The sequence below is a fragment of the Pongo abelii genome, chromosome 19, assembly GCF_028885655.2.
Source record: "Pongo abelii isolate AG06213 chromosome 19, NHGRI_mPonAbe1-v2.0_pri, whole genome shotgun sequence".
NCBI lineage: Eukaryota > Metazoa > Chordata > Mammalia > Primates > Hominidae > Pongo > Pongo abelii.
Window position 1 is genome coordinate 11,575,913 of NC_072004.2, and position 13,175 is coordinate 11,589,087.

At 45.0% G+C, this 13,175-nt stretch overlaps 1 protein-coding gene and 1 long non-coding RNA gene across 2 annotated transcripts in view; one reads left to right on the forward strand and one right to left on the reverse strand.

The window, feature by feature from the left end:
• Positions 1–769, reverse strand: part of LOC129051013 (uncharacterized) — a 174,333-nt gene extending 173,564 nt beyond the window's left edge. The window contains exon 1 of the long non-coding RNA XR_010137924.1: positions 683–769. This is a non-coding gene — a long non-coding RNA (uncharacterized LOC129051013). The remainder of the gene's footprint in view (positions 1–682) is intronic.
• DNAH9 (dynein axonemal heavy chain 9) overlaps positions 756–13,175 on the forward strand; it is a 382,482-nt gene continuing 370,062 nt past the window's right edge. Inside the window, exons 1-3 of the mRNA XM_024235511.3 lie at positions 756–1,219; positions 10,415–10,611; positions 12,690–12,848. Coding sequence (XP_024091279.3) covers positions 803–1,219; positions 10,415–10,611; positions 12,690–12,848 — 773 coding nt within the window. The 5' untranslated portion in view covers positions 756–802. The remainder of the gene's footprint in view (positions 1,220–10,414; positions 10,612–12,689; positions 12,849–13,175) is intronic.

Sequence of the window (13,175 nt, forward strand, 5' to 3'; positions counted from 1 at the left end):
CCTGTCTCAAAAACAACAGAAACAAAAACAAGCCTCTCACAGTTTGGTTACATTTTTGGCAGATTAAGCACATGCCTTAAAAAACATGGGCAAAGAAAGGCATGGAAGAAAACTTAAAAAAACTTGACATTAAAATTTTGAAGCTGAGTTGTTCAATATAACTACAGTCACATGTGACTATTTAATTTTAAGTGAAAATTAAGTAAAATTAAAAATTTCCTCAGTGGGACGAGCACATTTCACCTCCTTTATAGGCCATGCGTGGCTAGAACAGATGGAAAACATTTCCATCATCGCAGAAAGTTCTATTGGACAGCACTGTTCTGAAGTGTTTAATCTGCCATCATGGAAAAGAAGTAAAACACTCACTGAATGTCCTTAAATCTGTTTTATGATTTGGCATTGTGTTTAAGTCTGGATTGCGCATTTAGGATAGAGATGAGAGGACCATACTATTTTCAGTGTCTGGAGACCTCTAAAGACTAATTCGACCTTAGCCAAAACGAACCTTAACAGCATTTATATGCTTGATCTCCTCTCCACGCAGCCCATCAATAAGCCACTGCGCTCCACGGTCACACTTCAGTACTCCCAATACACCAGGCAGACACTGAGTACGAGTCTCTGCTGGTGTCCTAGCAACAGCGACGCGACCCCGCCCCTTCCCGCGTACACCTCCTACCTTATTAGCCTGGAAGGGGCGGGACCAGGGGGTCAGTGCCCAATAGGAAGGGAGCAGAGGAGGGAGTCCTGGCCGCGTCCCCGTCGCTAGGGAAACCGATGCAGCTGGAGGCCGCGCGCGATGTGGAGCGCGGAGGAGCGGGCCGCGCTCGCGGCGGAGAACGCGGATGGGGAACGCGGCGCCGACCGACGACTGCGACTCCTGGGGACCTACGTGGCCATGAGCCTGCGGCCGGCTGCGGGCGCCTGGGAGCGTTGCGCGGGGAGTGCCGAGGCGGAGCAGCTGCTCCAGGCCTTCCTGGGCTGCGATGCTGCCGAGGGGCCGCGGCCGCTGCTGGTGGTGCGGCCCGGGCCCAGGGGCCTGGCAGTACGACCCGGGCTGGAGGTGGGACCTGAGTCGGGCCCGGCTGGCGCTAAGAGGCTTTTTTTCCTGCGCACCGGGCCCGAGCCTCCAGGGCCCGACAGCATCCGCGGCGCAGTGGTCTGCGGGGACCTGTCCGCGGCACCTCTGGAGCACCTGGCCGCGCTGTTCTCGGAGGTGAGGGTGGGTTAGTGTCCCCGCGCGGCTAAAGCTGGGTGGGGGAGGGGAGGAGGAGCCTTAAGGGACGGAGGCGGGGCCAGAGGGGGCGGGGCGAAGCTGCAGGGGAGGTCCAAGGGGCGGAGTGATAGGCAGAGGGGCGAGGCTATGGAGGGAGCACGACCAGGAGGCAAGTTCCTGAAGTCAGGAAGAAAATGGGATGAGGTTAGGGGCGGAGTCGGAGGGCTCCGGAGGGAGGGATCTGGGTGGTGGCCAGGCCAGAATGAGAATGGGAAGGGGCTAAGGCTTGGGTCAGTCCGGGTCTGGGTTCCAGCCAAAGTCAGGGGAAGACCATAATCTGAAGAGTGCCTAGGTCCTTACTACTTTCAGACCTGACTACTTTCAGAATCAGCGTCTCATAATCCCTCCTGTAAATTGGAAAGATCTGAGGAAGATGGGAAGTGCTGAACAAGGAGGCATTTCTGATGGATCAGTGGGGGTGGAAGGAGGTGAATGGCTATAAACAGTGCCTACTTCTGGAGAGCAGTTAAATGGTGGGGGAGGTGGGTAGTGATTTGCTTTTGATTTTCATCTCATTCATTCATTACCAACCATGTAGCAAAGGTCAGCCCTGTGCCAGCATAAGAAGTTAGGCGCCCATTTGGAAGTGCCCAGCAGGACTTTGGAGGAGTCTGCCTGAAGCTCAGGGAGGAAGGTGGAGATGTGGGTCATGAGTGCTTTAGTGGCACCACGGCAGAAGCTTCGAGAATGCAGGAGATTTCAGGGAAGTGCTCCGGAGAGATTCCTGGGCCCCTTAGACCTTTCTGGAATGGGAGTAAACTGCCCTGCAAGTCAGGCCTGTGTGCTTCTGGAAGCTTGGTGCCCTGGACCCTGCCGGTTGTGAAATAAGGATGGGCGGAATACTGGCTGTATGATGTTTCAGGTGATAGGTGCTGTAGGGAATACCAAAGAACTATTCCCACCCATGAAATGCTTACTCCAAGGAGCTGAAACGTGTGTAATAATTCATATATTCAAAATATTTCAAACTTTTAAGACTGGGGTGAGGGTAAAGCTTACCTCAAAGTTGGCCCCACTGCTGGATGCAAGTCCTGGAGTCTCCCTGCTATGTCAGGTGTAAGCCCTTTAGATGGTGTATCAGGAGGCTGTGGGGAGGTGAAAATTCCAGGGAAGGGGTTGGATAGATAGAGGAGGACACAGAGGGCCCAGGAAGCTAGATCTCTTAGATAGGGAGGTATTTCAATATTTTAACAAACAGAACGGTCTTGCCACTGTGCATTGTCTGAAAGCCATTCCGCTGAAGCCTAAACTTAGATCAACTTCTCTAATGAATGTTGATGATAGAAAGTACTTATGGCTTCAGAGGAGAAGACAGGCCTGTGATCTGAGAAGCATGCTTAACATTAAGTGTTGAATTGTCTCCTGAACAATTAGAAGAATTCGTATAAGTAGAGAGCAAGGTAACTTTCAAGATACTCAGAGCAGACTGATCAAAGGTTCAGAGACAGGATTTAACCTAGTGTATGTGGGAGACAGAAGGCCCATCTCAGAGTTGTGTCATGGCTAAGCAAAGTAGTCCAGCAAGAAAAATAATTTTAAAATAATGAAAATTCTCGAATGTTTAAGAATTTTCATTGGTGCATTGAAAGAGATTGGAGACAAACAATGTTCATCAACAGGGGACTGGGTGACTGAATTATGGGCCATCTATACAGTGAAATACTTTGCAACTATTAAAAAGAATGACTGATATGGAATATTCCTTTTTTTGAGGCAGGGTCTTGCTATGTTGACCAGGCTGGTTTCAAACTCCTAGACTCAAGTGATCCTCCTGCCTTGGCCTCCCACAATGCTGGGATTACAGGTGTGAGCCATCATGTCCAACCGGAGTTATTCCTTAGGGTAATTTTTTCCTTGTGGCAAAAAAAAGCATGACACAAAATTCAGCCAACAATTTCCAAGTGTAGAGTACAATATTGTCAACCACATATGCATTGTTGTGGAACAGATCCTCAGAACTGCCCCGTCCAGCATCACTGAAACTCCACACACACCCAACAAGCCACACATCGCTCCACTGAGCTCCTGGCAAGCACCATTCTACTTTCTGTTCCTATGAACCTGACTCATCATATAAGTGGAATCATGCAGTATCTGTTCCTTGTGACTGACTTATGTCACTTAGCATAATGTCCTCAAGGTTCATCCATATTGTCACCGCCTATCATCATATGCGGGATTTCTTTCTTTTTTTAACAATATTCTATTGTATGTATATACCACATTTCTAAAAAATTTATCCATCATAGACACTTAGGTTGTTTCTGTCTCTTGGTTTTTGTGAATAATGCTGCAATTTAAGATAATTTTTTAAAGAAGTGCAGAATTGCATGGATGGTATGCTACTATTTATGTTTAAAAAAGAAAGGAGGGGAAGAAGAGAGAAAGGAGGGAAAGGAGGGAGGGAGGAAGAGAGGACATTTTTTAACAGTAATCCACAAGAAGGAGAAACAGTAACTGAAGTACAGGGGTAGGTGGAAGATTTACTTCCCACTGTAAAAGCTTTTGTATGTTTAAAATTTTGCCCCATGTAAATGTATTACCTATTTTAAAACCTAAATAAATAATTTATTTTAACAATACCTCAAGTCCTTTCCTTGCGTGTCTCAAAGCTCGTACTAGTAACTTTATTCTACTTTCTGTCCATCCATCTACTTTTATTCCATACTCTGAAGCTGATCCGGTGTCTCTTTCAAGGCTTGCTGGCCTCCCATCTTCTAAGCCCCCTCCTTCCGGCCCAGCCCTCTTGTCCACCCCCTCTCCTCTCTCTCAGCACCTTGTAATCAGCTTAGTAGTCTCTGATTACCTGCTCCCCTTTTCCTTGCACCTCCCCACGCAGCATCGCTAAAGCCAGAAGAACCTACCTGGCTGAGAGACGTCTTCCTGCCTTGTGTGTGTGGGGGTAGGATTGAGGGTGTTGGCTGAGAGAAAGCTATAATTTTAATATTATTTTTGTTCTATTCTACTAGTACAAGGTAAAAAAGGAAAATGTGCCTAAGAAATGTTTGAAAGGAAGAATTAACAGAATTTAGTAACTTGTTCTACTTCCTTACTTCTTCCTCCAACCACATCATTCACTACTGCCAACTTATTTTTCCTAGCTCTGAAACTTGGATTTTTTTTTTTTTTTGACTTTTTGCATTTTGGAGTGTGAGCATAAGATTTGGAATCTCACAGACCTAAGTCAAATTCTGGTTAAATTCAGCAGTGTGATGTGAGCAGATGTGCTCACTCTGCCAGGTCCAAAACTGTCTTGCAGGGTTGCTATGAAATTTAGACATCATATATTAGAACATATGGAATAGAGTGCACACTGCAGGTGTTCCATAAAGGATGAGAATTCTTGTCACTCTTCATCCCGTTTAAAATCCTCCTCACCCATCTGATGGATCCTTGTCACCTTGCTGTAACCCATCCTGGCTCCTCCTGGAGGACTCAGCTGCGTTTCCCCCACAGCCTTCTCCTGAGCCTGGAGCTGGGGCAGGTGGCCTCCTTGTTCCTCCTTGCTGCTCTAGATCCACATCAAAAAAAGCCTCCAGTTTGAATCTCCTGTCATCAAAGGACATCATCCACTCTCACTGCTGCATCCTGTACAGATGGTGCTCCCCTCACGTGTGTATGATTTTGCCTCCCAACTCACTGTGACTCTCCCCAACATTACTTCTAATATGTGGTTATTTCCAAAGACATATGAGTGACTCTTCCAATAACTTGGCCTCTGGGTTCTCTGTTTCTTTGTCCTCCAGTGATCTTGTCCTCCTCCCAATCATAAGCAGCCCCTCCCATGGCCATTTCCAGTCTTTGCATTCCCAACAACCACCAACCTCATTGTCCAATTTTATGCACCTCCATCTCTGACCACTACTCCCATCTTTCCAGCTCACTCCCTCTCATACCCTGACTACAACAGTCCTTTGATCCTGCTGGGAGCTCCAATCTCTTGGCCTTGGCTCCTTCCCATTGGCCCTGGCCCATGTGCACGATCTCTTCTCTTACCCAATTTGAGTGCCATGCTCCTTCATGATCATCATACCCTTGCATCAGCACCTGATGTACTGGCCTCTACCTCACCGTGTCATACTCAATTGGTGCAACCACAATCCTGGTAAAACCCAGCTCTACATACTTCATACCTGCACCCATTAAATTAAAAGAGACCAGGGAAAAACCAATGGGCTCCTCTTTAAATGTACGACCTCTCAAACTGCTAAGTAAGCCTTTTATGTTTCCCAGCAGACATTCTATTTTTTTTTCTATTCCAACTATACTTTCTTGCTCTTTTAGATCACTATTTCCCAGCTTGAGAAACAATTTGAAAAGAAAAATCTTTCTTCTCTCAAATGTCCAAAACCTCCTGTCAACCTCTCTCTGAGATGCTCTTGCTTCTTTCTTGGTTTTTTAAGAAACGGAAACAAGAATAACATGTCCACGAACTCTTATGTCTACTTTGACTGCAGCATCTCTCCTTGTATCTTCTGCCGTGCCATCCGTTGCTAGAGGTAAACTGTTTGTGCTGCCCTCTGATGCCAACCCTAAGGCCAAAACTACTGCCTGTGCTCTGAATCCCACACATTCCTGAGGAGATCGCTCTAGCAATTTCCTCTTCTCTCCTGCATTCATATTTTTCTCCTCTCTGCTAGATTATTCTCATCAAGCAAAATCCTCCTTTCATCCCACCGGCTGTCACCCCATGTTTATGACCCCCTCATAGCAAAATTCCTGGAATATGTGTCTCCTCTTGGTGTCTCATTATTTTCCTGTTTTATCTCATCATAACTCATCAGGCTTTGACTTTCACACTTCACAGAAGAGGAATAAAATAACATGCCAATGTTTCTGATGATCTCCACTTGACTAAATTGAACGGCCTGAATCAGTCCTCATTCGGCTTGACCTGAGAGCAGCATTTGTCATAGCTCATGATCATCCTCTCTTCCTGGGAACACTTTCTTTCTTCCTGGGAACACTGGGCTCCAGGAACTAGTCTTCTGGTTTCCTCCTATCACCATGCCTATCACCAGTGATGGTGCCTCCTCTTCTTCCCCACTTCTTTTTTTTTTTTTTTTTTTTTTATTTGAGATGGAGTCTCGCACTGTCACCCATTCTGGAGTACAGTGGCATGATCTCCGCTCACTACAACCTCCACCTCCTGGGTTCAAGCGATTCTCCTGCCTCAGCCTCCCGAGTAGCTAAGGTTACAAGTGCCCGCCACCACGCCCAACTAATTTTTGTATTTTTAGTAGAGACAGGGTTTCTACTCTGTTGGCCAGGCTGGTCTCAAACTCCTGACCTCGTGATCTGCCCACCTTGGCTTCACAAAGTGTTGGGATTACAGACGTGAGCCACCGCGCCCGTCCTCTTTCCAACTTCTTAACACCAGATGGCCCTACGGCTCATTCCCTGGACGTCTTGTCTTCTCTCTATATACACTCATTTTCTTGGGGGCTGTCATTCAATTTCAAAGTTTCACAAGCCATTTGTATCTGATACCTCCCAAATTTGTTATCTCCAGTCCTCTCTTCTCCTCTGAACTCTCAACTAGCATATCCAGCTGCCTACTCAGCATCTCTATCTTAAAGTCCAACTGAGATACTGCATTTTAACATGTGCAAACAAAAGCTCCTGTATCTTCTCTCAAGATCTTACTCCACCTTTACTCCTCCCCACATCGGTTGACGGCAACTCCATTCTTCCCGTTGTTCAAGCCACAGATCTTAGAGTCATCCTGACCCTTTTTTTTTCTCTCATGACTCCTAAAGCAATTTGTTAACACATCCTATTGGCTGTACCTTCAAAATTTGTATGGAATCAGGCCATTTCTTACCATCTCCCCCACTACCCCCTGTGCCACACCACTGTCTTCTGTATTATAGCACCAACTTGCTAGGTGGCCTCCCTTTCCACCTTTGCCCCTTAGAGCCTATAATCACAGCAGCTCGGTTGATCCTACTCAAAGCGATCTCAGCCTATGGCACTCCTTTGCTCAAAACTTTCAATGATGTCCATTTCTCTGAGAGTAAAATCAAAATCTCACAGGCAAGGCTTCATGTGAATTGACTCCCTTTACTCTCCCCTATTCTTTGGGATCACTCTGTCCCCGCTTTCCCTGCTTCCACACTGCTCCTTGATAACACCAAGCATGCTTCCATCTCGGGGCCTTTGCACTGGCTGTTCCTTCTCCCTGCAATATACTTCCCCCAAGGATCTGCAAAGCACTCCCCCATCCTTCCCAGCCTTTGTTCAAATCTTATCTTCTCAGTCAGGCCAACCTCAACATTTACAATTGCAGCCCCACCACCCCACACTCCTGATTCCCTTCACATGCTTTATCTTTATTCACAGAACTTACTGTTTCTTGACATCTCTCCCTTAGAATATAAGCTTCATGAGGTCAGAAATTTTTGACTGTTTTGTTCACAGGTGTATCCTCCTAGCACCTAGAAAAGTACCAGCACATAATAGATGCTCAGTAAATACTCATTGAATAAATGAATGAGTAGCTTTTTGGTTTGTTGTTGTTGTTGTTGTTGTTGTTGTTTTGAGACAGGGTCTCACTCTGTTGCCCAGGCTGGAGTACAGTGGTACGATTTCAGCTCACTGCAGACTCGACCTCCCTGGGCTCAAGCGATTCTCTCACCTCAGCCTCCTTAGTAACTGGGACTACAGACATGCGCCACTACAACCGGGCAATTTCTCTATTTTTTTTTTGTAGAGATGAGGTCTTGCTATGTTGCTCAGGCAGGTCTCCGACTCCTGGGCTCAAACAATCTGCCCTCCTCAGCCTCTCAGTGCTAGGATATAGGCGTGAGCCTCTGCACCTGGCTATGAGTTTCTTTTCACTTCATAGAGAGTTCACATTCGTTATTTTTCTGTCACTCAAAGCCCTTAAAACCCCCACCCAAAGCTATTCCTTTTTCTTCAGACAGTATACATTCAGTTATTTGATAAACATCTTGAGTGCTTTCTATATGCCAGATCCTGGAGAGAACTGTGACTATATAAAAATTAAATAAGATAGAGTCCCTGCCTTTGAGATCCTAGGAAAATTCCAGTTCATCCTCTTTCCTAGTTAGGACTTCTGCCCTGGGTTCAAATGGTTCTTTCTTAACATGAATGTGATAAAGCTTAATTTGTAAACTTTCCTTCCTTTTTGAGCTCCCTTTACTGATTGTTGTAAGTTCCCAGCTCAGTGAATGTTTGCAGACAGACCAGGCAAAGACCATCCTCTAGAATCTAACATGCTAGGTCCAGGTATTCTGTTTCACAGCCACTGGGGCTTATTATCATAACCCAACCAGTCATATGAGTTCATATTTCCTTTTGATTATTTATATATTGGTAGCTTCCTCATCACATTATATGAGCATCTGTTTGTCTTTCTGGTATTCTCCTTCCATCACTTGTGAGATTTTGACAGTCAAAGATTCCGGGTGAGTTTACTGACAACTTCCTTTCTTTTTTTTTTTTTTTTTTTTTTTTGAGATGGAGTCTTGCTCTGTCTCCAGGCTGGAGTGCAGTGGTGCAATCTCGGCTCACTGCAACCTCCGCCTCCCGGGTTCAAGCAATTCCCCTGCCTCAGCCTCCTGAGTAGCTGGGACTACAGGCATATGCCACCACACTCAGCTAATTTTTTGTATTTTAGTAGAGACAGGGTTTCACCATGTTGGCCAGGATGGTCTCAATGTCCTGACCTCGTGATCTGCCTGCCTCGGTATACTGACAAGTTTCTAAGTTGCGGTTAATAGAAACTTAATTTAAACTAGCTTGGAAAGTTCAAGAGCAGCTTGATTTAGGAGCTCAAACAAAGTTACCAAGACTTGGTCTTTCTCCATCTGTAAGCATTCTCCTCTCATATTAACTTTATTCTAAGGCGCTATTGGTTGCAAAGGTGACCAACAAAAGCTCCACACTAGCAGAAAAGAGAAGGTGTCTCTTCCTTGAAAAGTCACATAAGACACTTTGGCCTCTCACTGGCTCAGATTTGGTTCCATGTTCACCTATCGATTTGGGGATGAATACTGAAAAAAGAGGAACTATGTTGGGTGGCCAGAATCACCTAACGTTCACCCTAAAGATGGATTCAAGATCCTCAACTTTGCTTGCCTTTTCAAGGTGCCCCTCCCACCACCTGTAGACAGAAGGTCATGTTTATCTACATGTGTCCTACTTTTTTGCCTCTGGCCTTTGTGACTATTTAATCACCTCCTATTCACCCCGTTGATGAGGGAGGGATTCCTGCCCGAGAGTAATGGAGATGGCTAAACGTACAACACCCAATATAGGACAGACACCATTGACAGCAGTTTATCAGTCAACATACTCACAGCCCAGAAGAGGACACTGAGCCATGCAGGCCACATGGGGATTGCTCTTGGGAACAGACTAAATGACAAGGTGCTGTGGAAAGCACACTTTGTATTAATAGTATCAAGAGGGCATATTGGTCCTTGGATCTCACTGGGGGATGCAATTTGCTAGGTTAAATCATTCCACCAGCTGGCAGGGAACTGAAGTCTGCTTCTGAGGGATAAGCGGAAACTGTGCCTGGTCCTCTTGATAAAGAGTTTTTTGTTTTTTCTTTTTAATTTTTGTCTGAGATGGAGTCTTACTCTGCTGCCCAGGCTGGAGTGCAGTGGTGTGATCTCGACTCACTGCAACCTCCGCCTCCTAGGTTGAAGCGATTCTCCTGCCTCAACCTCCCGAGTAGCTGTGATCACAGGCACCTGCCACCACGCCCGGCTAATTTTTGTATTTTTAGTAGAGATGGGTTTTTGCCATGTTGGCCAGGCTGATCTCGAACTCCCGAGCTCAGGTGATCCACCCGCCTCAGCCTCCCAAAGTGCTAGGATTATAGGCATGAACCACCGCGCTTAGCCGATAAAGAATGTTTTGGCTAGAGGACTTTATCCCCAGGAGCAGAATGGGAAGGAAAACTTATAAGCAGGCTATTCAAGGGCCTCCCCAATTTACCAGATGTCAAGGTCGTATGTAATGTTCGACCCTATTATTAGGCCTTCCAGCACAGTGACCTGCAAAAGGTTGTATATAGCTTTATAAGCCTTTTCCAGATGAGGCTTTCTTTAAGTTCTCAGAAGTGGAACGCCTGCCTTTCTTTCCTGTGCACCTCTGTTCCAGGTTGTTCTACCCATCCTGGCCAATGAGAAGAATCGCCTAAACTGGCCCCACATGATATATGAGGATGTCAAGCGGCACGCCCACAGCCTCCAATGCGACCTCTCGGTTATAATTGAGCAAGTGAAGGGAAAAACTTTGCTGCCTCTTCCAGCAGGCTCAGAAAAAATGGAGTTTGCGGATTCCAAAAGTGAGACAGTGTAAGTACCGCCAGCCTGGCCATATGGGCCTCTGAGATATGGGAGATGCTGGTTATCAGAATGTTTTCCTTACAACTTTTCTGTTCCTGACTCTGCACATCTCCTCGTTCTGCACACAAGCCTACTGTCTGCTCTGTTTGCCGACACCCTCAGACTGTGGACTGTGTGTTTACCCTGGTTACTCCCTGGCCCAGCCACTGCATGAAGTCTTCCAAGGCTATTACAGCAACATGGCCTTTTTTTTCCGTTCAGAATCATTTCAGGGCTAAGCGCAACCACACTAGCTTTCGGTATTTTGCTTATCAGGATAGTGTCTCATCATTGGCAAAGACCCAGGTCCAGTCTGGGAGGCAGGCATGCCTCTTCCCGGTGTTTACTCAGTACATAATGTCACAGAACTATCGCTGCCGGCTCTTGTTACAGTTCCAGACTCTCCTCCCCCAGCAGCTGAAGACTTTTTAGAGGTCCTGGGGATTTTTTTTCTTTTTTCAAATAGTAGCAAATCTGGTTTTGATGGGACCTGGCTTTGTTGGGAGTTCATGCCTCCTGCCCCTGAGTAGGCCTTAAAACCCCAACCTTGTCCCCTTTTAGAGGTTGAATCCACCGTCAGCTTCTGCTTACCATGCTGACTTTCGAGTTGTCTTCATTTCTATCCCTTGGGAATTCTTTTCCCCTTTCAAGCCAGGCTATGTATATAAATATTAATAGTATATTTTGCTATATTTTATCCAGCATCTCTGTGTGCTTGTAGCAACGGACAGCCTTCCTACATGAGCTCTGTCTGCCACACCGTCAGGAGTTTCCCAATGTATTACCATCAACATTGTGTATTCAGGATCCATGATTTGATCCGAAGAATAAGTAACGCATGCAACAGATTATATGCGTGCAATGCATTATAAAATACAACAATGTACTTTATAATGAGTTTTTTCTATCAGAAGTAATTTCCTACATATACAATTTGAAGTAATTTCCCAGTTAATTGGAAAACTTATTGTGGTTTAATAAAGATATCCAATCTTCAAAATAAATAAATTCAAACTACCCCTTTTCTAGTCCCTTTATATTTTAACTTAGTAACATTCAGTGTGTGTTTATAATCATTGCTGAATTTATCTCTGTTTGTTCAAGTTTGATAATTTCCCAAAAGGCTGGATCATTTGGGGGGAATCGGTGTCTTCTTCCTTTAATACCTTGCACAATCACTTGTGCCATATCATTTCTCAGCAAATATAAATTTAACTTAATGAAGTGGAAGTGGGTTTCTGACATAAAAATGTGAACTGTGTGTCCTCTTTCTTTGTCGTCGTGTCCTTGGTTCTTTGCACATATCATTTTTAGTTAAGACTGTGAAAATAATGACCAAAATGTATTTAAAAAATTTTAACCGCTTCCAAATATAGCTAAGTTACTTTCTTTAAAAGTTGTATGAGGGGAAAAGTTTGGGAATTCTATTCTTCACTGGAAAAATGAGGACCAAGTGAAATCGTGATGGTGATATTCAGGTGGCTGATTATCAGCCTTTGAAGGAGGAAATAAACTATTTCCTCTTGCTGCAGAGGTTAGAGCTAAGACCAAGAAGAGGAAATCACAGGGAGGTAGAAATGGTTCAGTATAGAGACAAACTTTCTCCTTGGGAGAGCCAACCTATTGAGAAATGTGCTGCTTTGTGAAGTCAAGAGCTTGCTGTCACTGGTAGGATTCAAGCAAGCATTGGGTGGTCATCTGAATATTTTCTGTCCAAGGTATTTGTGCATTGGCAGGACAACGTACTGGCATTCGAAGTTCTTAAACTAGTCTTCAGAATATTGATGAGCCCTGAATCTGTATGAAAAATGTACATACACACACATAAGCATTTTTTTTTTTCTGGAGAGAGGATCTATAATTTTCATTGACTAGTCAACAGAGACTATTACCCAAAAAAGTTAAGAATGCATGGGCTAGATGGAATTTCTCACCTATTTTTTTAAATTTGGGATTCTGTCTTGGGGTACACCCAGGGTTATTTTCACGTTTCAGGGTTTTTGTTTTTGTTGTTATCATTGTTGTTGTTGTTGTTTTGTCTTTCACAGCTTGGATTCTATAGATAAGTCAGTCATCTATGCCATTGAGTCTGCAGTGATCAAATGGAGCTACCAAGTCCAGGTGGTACTCAAGAGAGAGTCTTCCCAGCCCCTCTTACAAGGGGAGAATCCCACCCCTAAGGTGGCGTTGGAGTTCTGGAAGAGCAGGTAGGCAAGAAGGCACATGCTAGAACTCTGGGGTGAAGATGTCTTATAGAGACTAAAGCTAGAGCTTTCCTGGGTTAAGCCACCATTGAGCCTGTTCTTCCCTATAGGTATTTCACATCATCGCTGGGGTAGACAGCTCTGTGTCATTGGGTCAATAGAGTTTTTTGATAGACTGGGAGATGCACACTTTCCCCCAGATTCTATAGTCATTTTTCCTTTCCTGGGCTAACATCAGTATGTCTTCTCACGTTTTTTCAAAGGCTCTTTGGACTACATGTAAAATTAATGAACTCTCTTTAACATTTTTCTTGTAACTTTTCTGCTCCC